Source organism: Arvicanthis niloticus, chromosome 4 (assembly GCF_011762505.2).
Source record: "Arvicanthis niloticus isolate mArvNil1 chromosome 4, mArvNil1.pat.X, whole genome shotgun sequence".
NCBI classification, from domain to species: domain Eukaryota; kingdom Metazoa; phylum Chordata; class Mammalia; order Rodentia; family Muridae; genus Arvicanthis; species Arvicanthis niloticus.
In genome coordinates, this window is record NC_047661.1 from 25,484,844 (window position 1) to 25,506,593 (window position 21,750).

The following is a 21,750-nucleotide window of genomic DNA, read 5'->3' on the forward strand; positions in this document are numbered from 1 at the left end:
GGACAGCCAGGGCTACACAGAGAAACCCTGTCTCGAAAAACAAAACAACAACAACAAAAGACCAATTGTCCTGTCAAGCCTTTATATGCTTCACTGACTTCTAGGGAACACAGAGAAACACAAGGTGGCCTGAGTGTTTCACTGCCCTGAGGAATGCCTTAGGTTCTCCTGAAACACTGTCCCAAGAGCCAATGACTCTAACCTGAAAAACCTATGATACATGCCTCTCAAGACAGCTAGACCAGGGCAACTCCATGATTCCCTTCAGTTAACCGGGGTGAACACAATTAAAATTCACTAAATATAGGAAACCATCAAAGAATTTTTTTTTTTTTTGTTTTTTCAAGACAGGGTTTCTCTGTATTGCCCTGGCTGTCCTGGAACTCACTCTGTAGACCAGGCTGGCCTCGAACTCAGAAATCCACCTGCCTCTGCCTCCCAAGTGCTGGGATTAAAAGCATGCTCCACCACTGCCCGGCAAAGAATAATTAAAAAAATAAAAATATACTTTTAGCTATACACAGTGGCTCACACTCCAGAGGCTATAATGGGAATTTTGCCATAAATTGGAGGCCAGTCAGGGTTGGAATAAGATCCTGACTCATGATTTTAAAAATGAAAATCATTCTAAATGTATTAATGTACTTTGCAATCGACCTCTCATTATTTTAACTGGATACATGTACAGTTTTAAAGATCTTTAATGTACTTGTCAGCATATTTAACAATAACAACAAAAAAGGTTTCTGTAGACTTTAATATGTTCTAAGAGTAAGGTTCTGGGGGGGGGGGGGAGCTTGTGAATTACTCTTTTAGAAAGTCATTGATTCTTAAACCTGCAAAGTAAAATTCCCCTAGAGGGAGACCCAGGCATGGTGGTGCATGCCATTAATCCTGTAATCTCTATGACTTCAAATTTCTCCGTGACAGCCAAGGCTACAAAGAGAAACCCTGTCTCAAACAAAACAAAAGTTATCCGGAGGAGTTAAATATTACATAAAACCTAATTTAATGATTGGGACTTAGCTTAATACATCAATTTGAACAAACCAACAACACAACACACGACTGTCCCATCTCCCTTAAAAATTCCATCTCAATCTAGAATCACTTTTCAATAGAAATTTCAGTTTAAATAAAATATAACGGAGAAACATGTTGACTTCTGAGGAGGAACCAGCAAGTCCAGGGTGACTAGACAAATGGTCCCTGCTAAAATAGAATGTGGATGTCTCTTCTAAACCACAGGCTCACGTAGCCCAGGCTGGCCTCGAATTTGCCGTGTGGCCATGAGTGTCTGCACCTGCCGGGATTACAGGCATGCAGCATCTGGCCAGAATGTGCCTACCGGTAAGGAAAGCGGGAGGTAAATTAACCGCGGACTGAGTAACATTTAGTTAATCACAGCGTAGGTGGAGGCGGAAGGACCATCTGGCCAGCAGGAGCACTCAGTGCCCCCGCCCCACTTGCAAATACAGCCGTGTACTTTTTGAGCATGCGCGACTGGAAACACGTGTTGGGGTCACATGGCCCACGCCAGGCGCCAAGGCCGTTGGGCGCGCCTGCGCAGCTCTTAGGCCCGTGCCGGATGCGCTGTTCTCCCAGCATTCTCAGCGCTGCTTTCCCGCCAGGATAAAGCTGAAGCGGTTTTCCGGTTCTCGTCCTTGTTGCTTGAGTGTGGCTGTGGTGCTGCAGGTGTCCTGTTGTCCGTCCTCTGTCCAGCATGTCGAACGACTCCTCCAAGAAGCAGTCTTCAAAGAAGGCGTTGTTCGACCCCGTGTCTTTCGCGAAGGACCTGCTGGCCGGCGGGGTCGCGGCCGCGGTGTCGAAGACAGCGGTGGCACCCATCGAGCGAGTGAAGCTGCTGCTGCAAGTGCAGGCGTCCTCCAAGCAGATAAGTCCTGAGGCGCGCTACAAGGGCATGATAGACTGCCTGGTGCGCATCCCTCGCGAGCAAGGTGTGTATGGCACCGTGCTTGGCTTTAGCGTCCCAGACACGGGTGGGGTGAGGGAGTGACACTGGCAAGGGTGACCTAAAGGAAAAGGAGGTCACCCAGAGGAGGAGGTGACGCTGACAGGGCAGTCCAGAAGAAAGGGGGGCTTATCCAGAGTAAGGGTGGCCCGGAAAGAAGGGGGTCTCCTAAAGGAGGGAATCATACAGAGAAGGTGACCAGAGGAGGATGTGATTTAGAGGAAAAGAATGACACAGCAGAAAGAGGATCGTCCAGAGAAAGCCATTTAGGGGGCATGGTGACCCTGAAGGAGTGAACCAGAGGAAGGAAGGGGACTATCTTCTAAATCAGGGAGTCATCCAGAGAAGAGGTGACTCAGAGGAAAAAGTGATACGAGGAGGATTGACCTAGTGGTAATGGGAGTCACTGAGATAAGGGGTAACCCAGGGAAAAAAAAGGTCATTTAAAAAGAGGGTCACTCAACCATTGAGGTGACACCAGAAGGGGTGGTGCAGAGGAATTGGGTGACTAAGTGGAAAAGAGTGTGTTTTCTAGAGAAGGAGTGATAAGAGGAAAGGGAAACCATCCCGAGAAAAGGGAGTGACTCAAAAGAAAGGGGGAGGGGGTCAACCAGAGAAGTGTGTTTAGATAAGGTGCAAGCAGCTGCCAGCTGTAGCCTAGCAAATGTTTCTTTCTGTGTTTGTTTCTTAGTTTGTGGTGGTAGTGTTTTGGTGAATGTGCAGGACCACTGTGTTTTGTTTTGTTTTGTTTTTTGGTTGGTTGGTTGGTTTGTTGTTGTTGTTGTTGTTTTGTTTTTGAAACAGGGTCTATGTAGCCCTTGCTAGCCTGGAATATTCTATGTAGACCAGACTGATACCGAACTTGAGTTGACCTTCCTGCCTGTTTTGAGAGTCCTGGGATTATAGAACTATTTTTTAACCTGCCAGAATTTAGTGTCTTGACCCATCTAACCTGAGTTCCCAAGGCCAAAAAGGCACTTAAGTGTATCCTGTGTGCAGGTGAGACCCTACCCAGCCCTTTCTCTATAGGTCTGTTAGATCAGTATTTGTGCCTGGCCCAGGTTGCATGATACTGTATGTTGAGTAATATTCAAATGGCTTAGATATTTCTTGAGGTGGTAAGCATCTGAGAAGTACAAATACAGATGCATTGTGGCCTCTGAGTATTGTGATGCTTAATCAGTGAAAAGCTCTGCTTATTTTGGAGAACCACTGACAACCAGGGCTTTCAATAAGGCAGGCTTCTCTGCACAGAATGTAAAAGTAATCATGGCAAATGGAATTCTAATATAACTGCTAAAAACATTTATTAAAAATGTGCTTTGTGTGTCTTCGTGTATGCATTCATAATATGCCATGCATGTATGTGGAGTCAGAGAAAAACTTGCAGAGGACAGTTCTCACCTTCCACTCTGTGAGTGTACTCCCAGAGGTAGAACTCAGGTCATCAGGTTTGGCAATGGGTGCGTTTACCTATTGAGCCATCTCATCAGTTCTAACATGATAATTTTAAAATCAAAGTTAAACAAACAACAAAAAAAAAAACACTGAACAAAATACAAACCAATCATAGAATCAGTATTACTTTTTTTTTTTAGTTTTTATGTTTTGGGTGTGGAGTTTTTTATTAACATTGAAATGATTTGAAAAAGAAACACTGAAGCCCTTCATGAACCATTGCTGAAAATGGCTCCTATATTAGCTAACCAGCTTATCAGAAGCCTTACATCCATTAGTAATTTGGGTTCTATTGAAAACCCTGTACAAACTTTAAAAAGAAAATAGAGTTGTTCAGAACAAGAAATGAAGTAGCATCAACTTCAGAGCAGTCCTTTCTTTTGCTGCTAGGTCTGTGGTAGAGTTTTCTTAAAATAAAGCAACAAAACAACAGTCTATCCAGGTGAAATACTGCTTAACCTGACGTGCTGAGGAGCAGCCTGGGCAGCATTCTAAACCATAATATGTGTAAAAAGAAAATGAGGCCTGAGGAAGGTACTTTATTTCTAGAGATGTGGTAACTATTCATAACTGGTAAATAGAGTAGATTAAGGGTAGGACCCATCTAAACTGTATCTAGAATACCCATCTGCAGGGCTGGCAAGATAGCTCAGCACTAAGAGCACCTGTTCTCTTGTAGAGGACTCAGGTTTGGTTCTCAACACCCATATGGCAGCTGACAAGCATCTGTAGTTAGTTCCATGGGTTTGGTGCCATCTTCTGTCTTTGGTGGGCGCCAGGCATGCATATGATGCACATACATGAATACAAGCATAACATTCATACACATAAAACAATTTTTTTCTGGAAAAAATTTTAGATAGGCTCTTACTGTGTGTTGAACTGTCCTGGAACTCAGGACTGGCCCCAAACTCAGAGATCTGCCTGTCTCTATCTCCTGGGTGCTGGGATTAAAGGCATGCACCACCACATCAGGCTTATAACTAAAAATTTAAAAATAAAATGCCTATATTGTTGAAATAGGATGATGATAGTTCAAGGGCCTACTAAAGCTACATTTGGAGGCCTGTTTCAAAAAAGGTGACCTATCTATTTTTAACTTGCTGCTTTAAATATTTAGGTGAAGTGTTCAAATCAGGCTATGCTTCCCAAAGCTAATGTAATTGTATCTTAAGTATTTAAGTTTTTTTTTTCTGAAACTTTAAACACAAGTTTTTTTTTAATTTTAAAAATATGCCTTCTTAATCAGCCCTTAATAATTCTGCATCACTAAGGTCTGTCAGATGATCCTGGGCCAGAAGACGGAAGAACAGATGCTCCAACGTTTTGTAGTAGAGGGAGTGTCCAGGTGTTCAGAGGTCTCTATAAATTGGCTAAGTTTTAGAAGCTATGCTTTGTGCTTCCCACAATTATAGTTAACTCAGTCATTCTGGATTTCTGACAGGGTTGAAAACTTATAGCCTCATAGCCAATTCTGGCTATTTACCTTGAGAGAAAAGATTTGAGTGGATGGTCGTCAGCTGACATTCATCCTAAAGCCAAGGAAAAAGCCAGGTTCAGAACTAAGTGTTTTAGTTAGGAGAGACGACAGAGATTCTGGTTAGTCAACAAAATGTTGGACTGGGTATGAGGACTATCTTGTACCTCACGGGTACAAATTGGCATAAGTATGCTCTAATTGTATTTTGAGAGAAAAGTTTCATTTTAACAGGAAGGGTGATATGTAGGAGGAGCTAAGGTGGGAGGAGTACTGAGAAGAAGAGAAGGAGTAAGAAGAGGAGGAGAAGAAGGAGAGGAGAAGCTAGGTGATGAAAGAGAGAAAGAGGGGGGAGACAGGGAGGCAGATGTTCATGTATCTCCACCAGTCAAAGATAGTTGATATATCTAGGTTGGGTAGTGGGTTACACCTTTGATTGAGCAATACCAAACTTATAAAGCCTATGATTAACTTGTAAAAAAATGTATATGTGCAAAAAGAAAAAGGGGGCATGGGATAGGGGTTTTCTGGGGGGGGGGGATGTGGAAAGGGGATGGCATCTGAAGTGTAAATAAAATATCTAATAAAAAAAAAGAAAAAAAATATACCTCCTTAAATATGACTCTTGTAACTCAAGCTAATTTTATATATTTTTCTGGTCCTCATTATCTTTACCTTCCCAGAGGTAATCATAAGCAGAACTTTGAGAAATTTTCTGTTCTTATATGTGAATCATTGTTACATGCATCAGGATATAATAGCCTGTGCCTAGGTATGATTCACAGCAAGGAGAGTATTGCCACCTAGAGGCATTTGTGAAACTTTATGGGGGAAGTTTTTCGTGTACAGTTAAGAGGAATATACTTATAAATCAAAATAACATGAAACACAAGGAAGAGTCAGGAGGACTTCTGCAAGTTTAAGGACTGCCTGCACTGCTGCATAGTAAAATTAAAATCTTACAAAAAGAAAGGAAAGATTAGTTATACCATTAATTACAAATGTGATGCTCACTCAGGAACTTGTGTTGATTTAAAGATATTTTGTCATGAAAATTTTCATTTGTATTCAGGATGTTAACCAAAGCTTCGGTTTTTTGATGAAATGAACATCTGGTGCAGTAATCATTATTGCAGAATTACAACGAGTAATTAATGAAATGAGTTAGCTATTTTCAGAGTGATCATTAATGTGTGTGTGGGCCATGTACAAAATGGAACTACCAGTGTCTTTCTTGTGTGACTGCAAATCAGTTTCCTGGGTTTTGTTTTGTTTTGATTTTTATTGCTTTTTGTTTTTTTTTTTTTTTTTAAATCTCCCTTGATCAGTTGAAAAGACTCCTACAAAAAAGTCCTTTTTGAACCTTTTTAAACGGACCTTATCTTTTGGCAGTGTAGTGCCACTATATTACCATGGCTGTGGTTCAGAAGTTTAAGTCTTACTCATCATCATTTTTTACAGTCATAGTTCACTCTCTGATTTCTCTTTTATAGAGATCAGACTCTGAAAAAACAAATGTATAGCTCTGTTTTTGAAAGTGTTTTCTTAACTAGTAATAATTTAAATACCACTAAAAATAGTCCAAAAATTTAAATTGCCATCATTGTCAATAATTTTGCACAACTCTCACTAGAAAGAAATAACTCCCTTATTATTTGCTCAAATTCCTAATGTTTAAAATTTTTTATTTTACTTGCATTTGAGTGTTACCCCCAGTCCTTTTCTAGACCCTAGCTGTGTGAAATTCTGGATGGCCTCAAATGCTAGAGTTAAAGATGTGCACTGCCACACCTGAAAATTGGCGGCCTTAGTGCAGTAAGCATATGCATGGTTAAAGTGTTTTTAGACACATGAGGTATTTTCTCAGACTGCTTGTGTTTCACTTCTAATTCTATATAGTTACAAATTATGCTGAACAAATTCCCTGAACCCTAGAAGCTGTTCTAACCTAATACTTCATCTGGGGGGGGGGGGGGCGGTAATACCACTCTTAAATGGGTAGGTATTAGTGGTAAACGAGTTAAAAGAAGTATCTAGCAGATTAGTATTTTTCCTGTTAATGTTGCCTCAAAAATTATTTTTCTAGCTTTCTTAAAAGGGGACTGGTAAAAATATGAATTTATCATGTATAGGGGTATGTGTTCATATATGTATGTTATCTTGATAACCACTGTAAGGGTTGGTGATTTGCTGAAGAATTATACCCCAGACTCAAATAATATGCAACAATAAAGAGCATTTGTTCAGCAGAATTTCCTGCATGCAGGGGTCTTCCCATTTGAGAATGGAAAACCTGGTGGATTTGGAGGCCCAGCTTTTATTGTCAGCTAGGGGAATTCCAAGGAGCAGTATGTGCCCTTTAACCTTGATTGGTTAGCTCTATCTCTAGGGATCTGACAGATTCTGTAATTGGTTAGGGCTCTGAGACTTTACAGGGTGATCACTTACTTATTTTAGCTACCTATTTTTTTTGCTTCAGGCTAGATGACAAGTTGCCCAAGACTATGGTTGGCCGACCACAGGTTCCTGGATCCAGGTTCTCATTTCTGGGAAACAGAAACTTGGGCTTAATCTCCCAAACTGCCTGTTTACACCTTGTCATGGAGTCAGCCTGGCTCTAGCTAATTCAGTTCTCTTACCACAATCAAGCAAACTAACATATTCATCACCATATATAATTAGATAATTTTGTATTTTTCCAGAATGTTTATGGTCTACTTTTTTAGGAAGCTTGAAGATACCAGTATTATTAACAGTAGTCACCATCCTGTAGATTTCTAGTTCTGGGACCCCCTCCCAATCCAATGGGAGCTATTTGCTTTTACTTTAACAGACTTTGTTACATTTCTTTAAAGGAGGGAGGGGCATGTAGAGACAGATCTCTGGGATTTCAAGGCCACTCTCGAGTTCAAGGACATTGGAGGTTACACAAAGAAACCCTGTCTTTAAAAAAATAATTTTTAAAAGTCCCCATACTTTGTCTTAGATATCCAAAACTTCCTCACCTGGTGTAACCAACATCTCACTTTCCCCTACTTACCCCCAAACACACCCCTGCCCAGCCTGTGGGAGCTACCATTCTACTGTCTACTTCTGTTAGATGTTTTTAGATTCTACATATAAGTGATAATATGTGGCATTTTTCTTTTTGTGCCTTCCTATTTCACTTAGCATAATACCCTCATGTTTATAAATGTAATTGGAAATGCTAGGACTTTCTTTTAAGGAACAGTGATTCTGTTGTGTATATAGTCTTCATTTTCTTTATCTGTTGATGGATGCTTAGGCATCCTGTATGTTGGCTGTTGTGTGTAGTGCTTTCACATGGAAAGGCATCTTAATTTTAGTTCCTCTGTATAAGTACTAAGTAGTGGGATTGTAGGCCTTATGGTACTTCTGCTTTTAGTTTTGGAGAGAATCTCATATCTTATACAATGATTTATCTTTTTCTCTACATACTTACTAATACTTTTATCTTTTTGAAAATAGCTAACAAATACAAAATAACTGTGGCTTTAATTTGCATTCTCATTTTCAAGTCCGGAATAAGTAAACATTTCATTTTATGAGATTACTGGTTCATTTTTTTAATGTTTATTTTTAAAGGCCTGATTTGGGGCATTCTCCAAATTGGGACTAGAGATACCTTATTCAAAAGTGCACAAACCACTTGACACTTCGACATCTCCTGAAAATAATCAAGACTAGGGAAGAGTTAACTGTCATACTCTAGAGGGGCTCTGGAATATAAGGATAACTTTGCATTTTAAACACATGCTGATTGAGTCATGAAGGTTGGGCAGTACATGGAGAATTAAGGTGTGGAAATTATTTACTTCAACAGACCAGGAGAGACTACTTTCAAATAAAATGGACCAACCCCTCTTACCACACCCAACATTCCTCCTCTCCCCTTTTGGTAAATTCCAGCCCTCTTTCAACTTGGTTCCAGAAGGTAAAAAGAAGCTAACATAGTTTGTTACCCCACTTTACTTCTCATGGCTATGTGTATAATTCAGTAGGTGGATCCAGTAGTAGGTTTGTTTGGTCTAGTTTACTCACAGTTAACAGCTTTATTACTGTAGGAATTGGCATCAAGGTTTGGGGATGGGGCCAGAGGTTACTAGTGAGCTCTGCTTTTTCCCCAGTGAATCTTGCTATATTTGTTTAGCTAATGACTTCTTTTGTTAAGTTCTTCAGATTTTCTGTTCTAAAGTGAACAAAATTGGGATGGGCCACATAGTTAATGCTGCATTTTCTTCCTTCAGTAGAAATGTGTTTTAAAAAATTTTTACTAATGCAAAATGGATTTATGTGTTTAATTCTGTAGGATTTTTAAGTTATTGGCGTGGAAATTTGGCAAATGTTATTCGATACTTTCCAACACAAGCCTTAAACTTCGCTTTTAAGGACAAATACAAACAACTTTTCATGTCTGGTGTTAATAAAGAAAAACAGGTAATTATTTTTCAATATGTCTAAAGTTTTCTAAGAATTTGAATTTGTCTTTCCCATAATGACTCATTTGGAGTGAAGGTATGCTGGTAAAAATAATAAAATAATTGTAAAAATAATAAAAATAGAAAAATACATGACATTCCATCCAACACAGTAGAATTAATATTCTTCTCAAGTGTACATGGAACATTTTCAGAATAGGAAAATTTTTATGTTAAGTAACAAAGCAAGTCTTAAGGAAACTAAAGTATTAAATACCTTTGCTGACTAGAATGGGATGACCTAAATATAAGAGGATGAAAGTACAATGTTGTAAAATCTTAAATTAGCAGCATAATAATGGAAACTTTTATTGGGTTGTTTAGTTTCATGTTTAATGTAGTTTGGGAGGTGTAGTTACATAAATTCAAGATCATTATTCTGCCTGAATAGTCTGCTTCCCTTTTTTAGATTTGCCTACCATATTTCCATAACTTCTACATGCACTACATGAACTGTTTTGAGTAATAAAATAGATATTATCCACCCCAAGTCAGTACTCTGCCTTTTTTATTATTCATGAAGGAAAAAAACAGATTTACTAGAATTTAAGATGCAGATTATAAGTTTTTATGTTCTATGTCATGTTTGGTTTACTGGTAATAAGAAGTAGAGGTTCACTTGAATTTGATCAGGCAAAGTGGGTGATAAGTGGCACTTGGACTTAAGCAGATGGCCTGTCAAGGGACAAAAACCATGTGTCCTTTTTTCCTGGGTCACCTCCTATGGGAGTCTTGCTTCTTACCTGCTTTTCATGGGTGTATTTTGTATAAGCAGTCTTCCTCAATACTGCTTTTCTATTTTAGTGGAGAATAGATATGTTAGATAGTTATGTACATAATTTACATGTTTGTAATATAAGGTTAATATCAGAGTGATCTTTGATGGCCTTTCTTTAGGTTGGAGTATCTTAATTTGGGATCCATAGTATGTCAGCACTACCTGAAACACTACATATGTGTATCTTTGAACATACATGATTTTCCTCCTGTCTGGAAACAAGTATATCTCTAGCTTTTAAAAAATGTAAAAAAGTATCAGGTATCAAAAATTTAATGTTTCCATTTCTACTCTTACTAATAACTAAATAGACTCTCTAATGTCTTATGTCCAATCCCTAAGAAAGTCTAGACCAGCTCATGCTTTTCTGCCAGCGTTTTATGAGTTAGTTGCCTCAGTGTCATATGCAGTCTTTCCATCCATTTATTTATATATCTGCCTGTGATTATGTAACATGGTACACAGTAGTACAGATACATTTCACTTAAAAGGAGCCATCAGAGTTGGAAAATAATCAGTGGCATTACCTATGTATTTCATTAAAACTATTGTTTATTGAATATATGTATCTGGGCAAAATCCCACGACTTGTTCTGTGAAAAGCTAGATGACCTAAGGGTCTGGCATGCAGCCAATGGAAACAGTTGATTGACAGATAGATGTATCGTCCATATAGCACTATCATTTGTCAGTTAAACAAGATGAAGTGTAGTAGTCGATGTTGCCACATGAATCCACTTCGAAAGCATTATCAAATGAAAACAGAACTACCACAGATAATTCTGTATGCTGTGTTAGTTTGTTCATATGAAATCTCTATAATTGGCACTATAGAGATAAAATAAGTAAGTTCCTGGGGCTCAAGAGTTAGGGAGGATGTAGACTGACTTATAAAGAATACAGGATTATTTTGGAGGTGATAAAAATATTTTAAAAGTGTGTTGGTTATTTAACTCTGAATCTAACTTGTTGAATTGTATTCAAGGAGAAGTTGTTTGAAGTATGAATTGTAACTAAATGTATTAAATAAAAATAATCTTGGCCTCAAGAATTAAATCTATAGGAATGTAAGTATATTATAAATAACTACAGTTGAAAATTTTAAGTACAATTTTAAAATAAAAGTCCGGTTACAGTGACACATTTTGGTTTGGTCCTTTAGTTCTTGGACATAAAATGTTGATAGGAAGAGGCTATGGCTGTCGAGTTTTACAGGGCTAGAGATGAGATGCTTCATAAAAGAAGTAGATGTGAAAGCATGAAACAACTGTTTGCTAGGCCAGGATAAAGTTAGGAGTTTCAAACTGTTCAAGACTTAAAACTAACACTAGAAATATTAGCACTGAGTGTAGCAGGAGACTGAATATGTCTTGAATATTTCACTTTGCTCTTATTGGTTACAATAAGAGCCCTGTGTTTTTCCTTAATAGTTTCAATTTAGATAATATGTTCTTTCCCCATTAGCCCTTGATGCTGTCCTGGGCTCTCTCCTCAGCATGGAAGTGGGGTGGAGGAAGAAAATGCATGGATATGAGGGAAACATTTTGCATATTGTTATAAATGTTTATAAGAGCACCTTATAAATCTTGGGCTTTTTTTAAGCCTTTGTGAAAATTAGTTCATTAGCATGTTGAACAGTTAGATTCTATAGTTTAATGCTTTTGAAATTTGTGTTCTAGTTCTGGAGGTGGTTTCTAGCAAACCTGGCTTCTGGAGGGGCTGCTGGAGCAACATCCTTGTGTGTGGTATATCCACTAGATTTTGCCAGAACCCGATTAGGTGTTGATATTGGAAAAGGTACAGAGTTTTTGGGTTTTGTTTTGGTGGGGGGGTGTTTTTCTTTCTGAGAGGGCTTCTCTATATAGACCTAGCTGTCCTGGAACTCACTCTGTAGATCAGGCTGGCCTAGAACTCGGAGATCTGCCTGCCTCTGCCTCCTGAGTGCTGAGATTAGACATGATACAGAGTTTTTATAAGCATTAACTATTTCTTTGTACTTTGAACCAGTTGTGTGCCAACATTGTTACCACATACAAGTTTTTTGAGATTTAATTATGTGTATCTGTCTGTATGAGTGAATGTCATGTGTATACAAGTGCTGGTAGAGGCCAGAAGAGGGAGTGTTGGATTCTCTGGAATTTAAATTGCAGGCACTTGTGACCCATCTAGCCTAAGTGCTGAGAATTGAACTCTGGAAGAACAGCAAACACCTTTAACTACCAAGCCATCTTTCCAGTCTCTAGTCTACAGAATTTATTCTGTACCAGATATGTAACCATCAGGATTAGAGTAACTACTTTTTTCTTTCTCTTTAAAATTAGAGAAAATGGAAATGGGCATTTGACAATAGTGAACCCAAAGCTTACTTGTAACTTTTTTTTTAAATCATAGATCTTTCTGTTGCCATTGTTTATAGTGATTCTTTCCTCTCTGGGTGATAAACAGCTCTCACCCTGGAGATTGCCTTTGTTTCCTCCTAAGTATTCTTTCATAATTTGGATAAAATACCAAGTCAGTTTGCCTGAATTACTTTTGTAAGAGATTGGTATTTTCAGGTAATTTCTTTTGAAATACTTTTTGAAACCTTCCTTGGATGAATGAGGAGATTATGTGTGTCCTTTAATTAGAAATTTTACATCATTTGAATCTTTAAAATGTTTAATTACTTTGACTAAGATGTTTGATATAAATGTTACCTAATAGTTTTCAATGCTTTATTTTAGGTCCTGAGCAACGGCAGTTCACTGGTTTGGGTGACTGCATTATGAAAATAGCCAAGTCAGATGGAATTATTGGTCTATACCAAGGGTTTGGTGTCTCCGTTCAGGGTATCATTGTTTATCGAGCCTCTTATTTTGGAGCTTATGACACTGTTAAGGTAATTGAATGACTTTAATGGGTCTAATAAATACATGGTTTGTTCTTTTTACTCTAATCAGTGTATTCTAATATATAATTAAATATATAAAACAAAATGAATGATAAAATAAGAGAAAAGAAATTTTATTCATTACTGCCATATTTAGTTAAGTTATAACTATTATGACTGACTTTACATGATCATTTTTTTCAACAATGAAGCATTTAAGGTTTTTGCATCATACACAGGATGTCACAGAAAGCGTCCTGGTTTGGCCTTCATATCTTTAGCAGTTAAAAATACATGTTCTAACTTTTTCTGGTTTATGTTAATTTTATTATCACTTATATGCAGATGGTTGATGTGGGAACTAGGGAAGAGTTCATTAAATGTGGCTTGGTTTATGCACCAGCTGCTGTTGGATTCTGTGTGGTATTTTCCAAGTCCCTTTGTAGTTTGCCTTTTGAGTTCAGACTTTAATAGCACTTTTTAAAGCAGGAAAAAGACAGATTATATTAATGGTTGCCATTTTTGAACTGTTACTTAGTTCTAGAAACCTTATCAAGTGCTCTACAACTTCATGGTCCTAACAGTTGCTATCAAACGTATTCATTAAATGACAAGCAAAACATCTTTGCTCTTAATCACTGTAGCATGTTCCCAAAGGAATCTGGGTACCAAATCCAGGGCTTCTGCTTGATAGGTAGGCACTACTGACCTTTCTCAGCTCCAGTTGTTTGTTTTTGTTTAGTTGCACATTAAATATTATTCCATCTCTTCTTATATATGTATAAAACTATCCTTTGAATAAAGAATTTAAGATAACTTTGGAAAATAACATTATTGCTTACTTGATACATTTTTCTCCTAGGGCTTATTGCCAAAGCCAAAGGAAACCCCATTTCTTGTCTCTTTTATCATTGCTCAAATCGTGACTACCTGTTCTGGAATACTCTCCTATCCCTTTGACACAGTTAGAAGACGTATGATGATGCAGGTAATGTATTTGTAAGTTTAACTGACTCAGTCTGTATCTTACAAACACAAATGTGATGTTTTTGAGTCTCAGAGACCTTTTAGCTGAAAGTCAGTTTGTTTCCTACTGTAAAAGAGCCAGAAGCCAGCATAGCTTCCTTTCTACTGTGAAAACAAAAATGCCTTTCTATTCCTGCATTCCTGGGAGTGTGGATGGATGGTAGAGACTGGACAAATATATTCATCTTTGTACACTTGTGGAATAATTATTGTTATTTGATGTGTATGGGTGTTTTGCTTTTATGTATGTATGTGCACCACCTGTGTGCCCAAGGAGGATAGGAGAGGGCATTTTGATAGCCAGGAACTGAATTTACAGATGGCTGTGAGCTACCATATGAGTTCTGAAAATCAAACTTAGGTCCTTTGGAAGATCAGCAAGTGTCCTAAGCATTGAGGAGTGTCTCCAGCCTCGAGTATATCCATCTTAGGTGAAATATTACCTCAAGTGAACTCAGTTATAGGCTATTAGCATAACAATTTTCTGTTGGCTGTATTTTTATATAAAGTATGTAATTTTGAATTCCAAAGTTTAAAAAGTATTTATAATATCTCACATTCCAAACTTAATTTGTGTAAATTTTATATATTCCATCTCTTTCATGTTATATCCATTTCTTCAGTAAACATTTGAATGCTTAATCTACACTTAATTAAGTTCTGGTGATACAAAAAAATGCCAGAACCTATACCCAAACTCATAATGCAGTATTGAAGACACACAGTTAAGGGCTAAAAAGAAATGTGCAGAAAATCAGGGAATGCACACTGCCTGAGGTCATCAGATGCAGCTTCCCAAAAGAAAAGTCTGAGGAAACTCGAGTGGAAAGCATGGTCTATGCAGCTTTCCTTGTGACAGTGGCTTTGACACTTGCATTTCTGAGGCACTAATTCTGTAGTTCTAGGATTTATTTCCCTGGAAATTATAAATTATGTTTTTGATAGGATTACTTTTCTGCTTTCTGAGTTTTAAAAATAATTATCATGGAGTTTGTTTTATGTTACTCTAAGTCTCTACTCTGCATCCACATTCTCCTTGGCAGTCTAACAACTTGGAACCATTCTTATTCTTCTCTGAAACATGGATTACAGAGAGTTCCCCAAGTATTTCAAAGATTTAACTTTGATTTAAACTCTTCATGTTTTATTTTCATTATCTTTTAACTTAAAAATATCATTGTGTGTTCATGTTTATGCAGTCTTGTGTGTGTGCATTATTGTGAAGGTCATAGAACAACCTCAGGTGTCAGGCCTCACTTTGTACTTTATTTAACACAGGGTCTCAGGTTTACCTACCAGTACTAGGCTAGCTGGTCCTTAAGCTTCCAGGAACCTCTAGTCCTCACCGCCCATCTTACTGTAGGAGCAGTAGAATTACAGGTGTGCTCTAAGATTTCAGGCTTTAAGTGGATTTGGGGGATCTGAAGTCAAGCCCTCACACTTACAGGACCTGAGCCATCTCCCCATCATATAATCTGTTGTTTGTTTCCTACATCTTTTATGGCTTAGGCTTATTTACTTGTTCTTACTTGGGGTGGTGAGAGGTAATTGGATTTTGGGTTTTTCAAGACCTCAGATCCACCTCTTCTTCTGCCTCTCTACCTAGACCCTGCCTCTCTGCCTCTCTGCCTCTCTGCCTCTCTACCTCTCTACCTCTCTACCTCTCTACCTCTCTACCTCTCTGCTTCTGCAAGTGCTGGGATTAATGCCTTGCACCACCACCACCCAGCTTTTCCTACTTTTTAATGTTTATGTTCTTTAAAAAAAAAAAACTTTTAAAGTTCATCAGCCTCTTTCTAATGTTAATTAGCCCTGATTTAAAGAGTCTTAGAGTTCTTCAGTTTTACAAGTTTTCTTTAAAAATAAAAAATTTCCTAATCTCTGAACACACATTATTTTCCTAGTGTTAATTTTGTTCTGAGTCTTTCAGTTAATTGACATGTGGTAAGACTAAGCTATGATTTATGTCATGTCATCTCATAACATTTGTCAAATGATGTATGGTCAGTTTTCAGATGATTCTGAAAAGTGTGAACACTCTTTGCTCCCTCGGTGCAGTATTAATTATATTTTCAGTAACTCAACATAGTATTAGTTTTTATCTATAATGCTGATGTCCTAAAATGTCCTAAAAAGATAATAAAGTAACAGAAAATTATTTGTCTTTTTAACATAGAGTGGAGAATCTGAAAAACAATATAAAGGAACCATAGACTGCTTTCTGAAAATATACAATCATGAAGGAGGTGCTGCATTCTTCCGTGGCGCCTTCTCCAACATCCTTCGTGGTACAGGGGGTGCTTTGGTCTTGGTGTTATATGATAAAATCAAAGAATTCCTCAACATTGATGTTGGAGGTAGTTCATCAGGAGATTAAATTGAGAAATGCATATTTCTAATGTAAAAAACATGAAAATTACATAGCTGCCATTTGTATATATTTTGATAGTGTGTTACTGCTGTCAGTGTCTCTTGTAGTATTTGTTCTGCAATAAAGAAAAGATTTTTTTTCAAGATTTTAGTATTAAAAGTCAAGACAAAAAATGGTTTTCTTCTCACTTAAACCCAGAATCATATAGTGAAGCATTTTATTATAGATATTGTATGTTACTTATTCTTACACTTGTGATGAACACCATATAATGTGAAATCTGAGGAAGTGTCTTTAAAATTCGGTTTCCTTAGTACAGCAGTAATCCCATCTTTTAGAAGAAATTGTATAGTATGACAGTTGAAAAGTTGATAATAACTTAGTGACACTATCAAACTATTTGAAAAGTATAGGTTGGGTTATTTGCTAATGTTTAGTCTTGCTAGTGTAAGTATATCTTTGAAAAAGAAATCTCTGAACATTAGATTTTGTATTCTGTATTGATAATAAAGCAAGTTTAAAACTATGGTGATGTGCCTTTTTCCTCCAGCTCTCATGCATGACACACACAGATACACACTAACTTTACCTATGAGCACCATAGAACATTTTTGTTGAAGTGGAGCTGCCTTACAGCTAGCCAACAAAAGATGTCTTCAAGCTGAATATAGTGAAATGTACACATAATCCTAGCACTGTAGGAGACTGAAGCAGGAGGATCCAGAGTTCAAGCCACTCTGGCTTAGTAGAGACACCCTGTCTCAAAACATTTCTCGAAGGAGAAGGGTTAGATACTATTTCCAAGGTTTTGTAAGAGACTCTCATTTTTTCAGAGATGTGAAACCAAGTACATTCAATATGTGAAGATTTTAAAGTTCAGTGGGTAAAAGAATGTTAAGCCAGTAGGGATGAACTATTTTATGGATTTTTGTGAGGCTTCAAGGTGGCATAATGGAGTAGAACATTTTTCTGCTGCTTGGGCCAGATGTATTTCAGTGACAATTATTTAAAATAAATGGTCTTATTCAAAGGAAAAAATAACTCTTAGGAACTCTGCATAGTTTCTTGTAGTGGTCAGTGTAACAGAAGTCATAGAAACAAAAGGGAAATTCTTTCAGAGCAAATAACCAAAAAAATCATACTTGGAATACTTTCCCACATAAATATGAACTAAAGTATTACTACTTGTGAGTCATGCTTATAAAAAGGAAATCTTGAAAGTTCTGAATGGCACAGATAAAGACCAAAGAAACTACTAAATTACTAGACTCCAAAGTATAGTCAAGAAAGAAAAGGTGGATACTTAGCATCCTAGACAGAGCTGAACCTGTACGACACTAAGCTGTTGTTAATCAGAAATCAGTTACAATGAACAAAACAATGTAGACTTCAGAGGGAAATAATTGTTAATACCAAGACTGATGTTGGGAAAGCACAGTAAAAAATTTGCTTAAGGTGGATACCAAATTGTCAGTGCTGAATTTCACGTAGTCTTGTTTCATAAGTTTCTCTACATTCTTTTTCTAAAATTCTTAGGAGAAGTTAGGGCGACTTTTTTTCATGGGTTAAGTCAATATGCAGACTAAAACTGAATTTAAACTAAGAGATGTATAGTTTCTGTTCGTGTGTATTTAAGTGAATGGGACTTAGCAAGGTGCAATTTATTCAAGTGTTATCGAACCTGAGCTAATAGTATGTGGATGATATTATTTTCAATCAATTCTATAAAATACTGTGGGAGGCATTTTTTTTTACTGTTTGAGAATTTCATACATGAATCTAATACATTTGATCAAATGCACTCCCCTCCAGTTTCTCCCTGATCCTCATCAGGACTATTTCTTACCAACTTTTTTGTACAAGTGTTTTAAACCCACTGAGTCCATTTAGTAAGCATTGGTGTAGGACAAGCTGCTGGAGTCTGGGTAGCCTCTCAGGCTGCATCCCTGAAGAAACTGATTCTCCAGCAGCTCCTCAGCAGGTGGTAGTACTTGAAGAGCCCCTCCCTATCCATGCTTGTATTCTGACTGACTTAATCTTGTGCAGGTCTTATGCATTTATCACAACTATGACAAGTCTGGCAAATACCATTTTTGCTGCAGACATCTACCTCTAACTCATGCAGTCTCTCCGAGACTTCTTTTCCACCGTGATTGCTGAACTGCTGGGGTGTGAGATAGAGGATGGGTAGGTGGGTGGGTGGATGGATGGATGGATGGATGGATGACAGATACCTTCACACATTGACAAGTTGTAGGTCTCTTAATTGCCCTCTACTGTAAAAGAAGTTCTCTGAAAAAGGGTGGAGATAAACCCTCATCTGTAGGTCTAGATAAGAACTGAGTAACAGTTTATCTTCTTCATTTAGCTGAATAGTAGTTAGTATAAGGTTTTCCTGCCAGGCCTGTAACCTAGCCAGCAACAGGTTTTTCTCTCAGGTAAAGGTATCAGGCATGAGTTCTGTCTTGTGAGGCTAGCTTAAGTCCAGTCAGAAAGTAGTTACTCCCCGTTTCCTTGAAATCCACTCCACCATTGCCCCTTACCAATTTTCTGCCTTTGGTGGATACTCTAATTTAGATATACATGTGAAGATTCAGATCTTCATATGATCCACATATGAGAGAGAACATACAGTATTTCTCTTTCTGTGTCTGGGTTACCTCACTCTGAATGATTATTTCTAGCTCCATATCTGTAAATTCCACAATTTTATTTTTCTTACACCAGAATAATATTCCATTTTGTATATGTAGCACATTTTCATTATCCATTAACCAGCTGATGAACATCTAGGCTGTTTCCTTTCCTTGGCTATTGTGACTGCATCAGCAACAAGCATGGATGAGCAAGTATCTTAAGAGGAAGGAGTCCTTCAGGAATAGGAATGGTACAGGTAGAACATGTGGTCGCAGATCCAGTTCTAGGTTTTGAAGAATCTCAGCCTTGATTTTCATAGTGGCTGTACATCTCCCAGCAGTGAATAAGTGTCCCCTTCTTCCACATCTACACTGGCATTTGTTGTCATTTTTTTTATCTTGGCACTCCTAACTGAAGCTAAAAACTCAAATCTGTTTTTAACTTTTTATTCTTTGAATTTCACATCATGCAACCCAGTCTCATTTATCTCCTCATCCCTTCATATTCACCATTTGCACTTGCAGCCTACTCCCAAATGAAAAACAAACAAGCAAAGAAACAAACCCAAAGCATAGGGAACATCTCACCATGGAAGCTATACTGTGTCACAGTGTGTCCCACAGTATATCCCTTTGTTCAAACATCTTTGCTCCCAAACATTCATTGCAATGAGTAATTGGTCTGGTTTGAGATCTCTGGCTTCTATGACATCATCAATATTGAATCTTCACTGGGTCTCCTGGTTATCCTGTTTTTGCCCTGGGTCATGGAATCCTACAGCTTTGGATCAACAGAACTGTCATGTGTCCTAACCATTCACAGATACAGATTTTGGGGTGGGCCAACTCAGAGCCCTGGACCTGTACCTGGATGGTAGCTGAGCTGGTCAGCATACTTGCTCTCTCCTATAAATAGCACCAGGGTGAGTTCTCCAGCACCGCCTCAGCTAGGCCACCTGCCACTCAGCTCTCTTGCTCCCCCATCCTCAGGGATGGCTCACCCACACCCAGGCCCCAGTGCCAGCTCCACTGCTGCTCAGTCAAGGTACAAGGCCTACTCTTTCAAGTGTTGCAGCCTGAGAGGAACTGGGCCAGCTCTCCTAACTGCCACAGGTGGTGATGGTAGAGAGTAGGTGGGGACTCATCACCCCTGCACCCATATCACTTCACAGCTGACAAGTGGCAGGGTCAGCTCTTCCTTGCTCTCACCCTTGGGGCTGTCTCACCTGTGTCCCCTAGACCAGGGCCAGCCCTACTGTGCTGCCCAAGTGGGGTTCAGGGCCCGCTCTCCTGAGTGCTGCAACCAGCAAGGGGCAGAGCTAGCTCTCCTGGTCTCAGGTCCCCAGGGGCAGCTCTCCCTACTGCCATAGGTGGCGAAGGGTAATGGGGGTAAGGCATCACCCCCACCACCTCATGGCAGAAGAGTAGCAGGGTACTAGACATATGTTCCTGACCCACCTTTGCTTGACTATATCCCAGATGGGACAAGCTGCCTTGCCTCAAGTTTTTAGATCTTGTGGGATAGAGAATCGAAAAGAGAAACTATGTCTCTTGTATTCTTCTTAAAGGTGCCCAGCTATTAGGACTCAATCATGTACTGGTCTAGAAATCAATCCAGTATGGGAAATAACAGTCTACTTTTGGAAGACTGGATCTGGACTTTGTCAGGAACATATTTAGATGCTAGCTATAGCTCGCTATGATGTTAGAATAGCAAGAGATAATGATGGGACAGGATCTGGATTTCAAACAAGGGTTACCGCATGTTTTAAGGCTCTTTTAATTGTCAAGCTAAAATTGGTTTTGTCTCTTCTACAGCATTTATTGTAAGTTGCATTGACTGAATAATTTCCAATTATTTTAGTTGAAACCTGGCATGCCTGTTATTGGGGGGGGGGGGGCGTCTATCAACCAGCTTTTGTCTCACTGCCCTGAGTATTAGAAAACCTTGATTCTCTGAAGAAAAAAAAAAAAAAAACCTTGAAAGTGCTGGAAGAAGTGAGTTAGGCTTTAAGCAGAAGCAAGAGGGTAGCAGGCTTGATTATTGCTGGTACAACAGCTTTAATTCCATTAATTGCTAGCACCACTGCTTCTGCAATAGCATTGACACAAGGAGTTAAGACAACTATTTTTGTTAACCATCTAGCAAAAAATGTTACTAATGTATTGAGTGTACAAAAGGATTTATGTAAGTATCTGGAACAATGAATGATGTTGTATAACCCATTCAAATTATCTGAAGGAGGTTCATGGTTCAAGAGGAGCCATCCCAAGTGTCATGACAAATACTAGTGGAGTAGTGTTACTTTTGAAATTCACAATGATTGTCATTATAATTAGAACAAAGTTTAAAGACACCTGTAGCATAATGGCATAATCCTAACACCTCTCCGGGTGTGTTAACTTGGCATAATGAGATTATGAATTTAAAGAATGCTGCTCTGTTGACCTTTAATGCTGCAGATAATCCTGATAAAATTATCCATGGCCTGAGCTCAGTATTTCCATTTTGGACAAACCTCAGGAATAGCATATATAGCTTGATCAGGCTAGCCCTTCTTGTCCTGGAAATACTTTTATTCCTGTCCATTGTGTTAAAGCTTATCTTTAATAACATCAACATGTTGGCAGCAAAAGTACATGGCTTAAATCTGAAAATGGACC

At 38.4% G+C, this 21,750-nt stretch overlaps 1 protein-coding gene across 1 annotated transcript; it reads left to right on the forward strand.

Moving 5' to 3' along the window:
• Positions 1–1,606: 1,606 nt before the first annotated feature.
• On the forward strand, positions 1,607–16,969 carry Slc25a31 (solute carrier family 25 member 31). The gene is made up of 6 exons (XM_034500894.2): positions 1,607–1,958; positions 9,238–9,365; positions 11,864–11,981; positions 12,908–13,062; positions 13,916–14,041; positions 16,256–16,969. The coding sequence occupies exons 1-6, from the start codon at positions 1,724–1,726 to the stop codon at positions 16,454–16,456; spliced, it is 963 nt and encodes a 320-aa protein (XP_034356785.1). The 5' UTR covers positions 1,607–1,723; the 3' UTR covers positions 16,457–16,969.
• Positions 16,970–21,750: the final 4,781 nt, after the last annotated feature.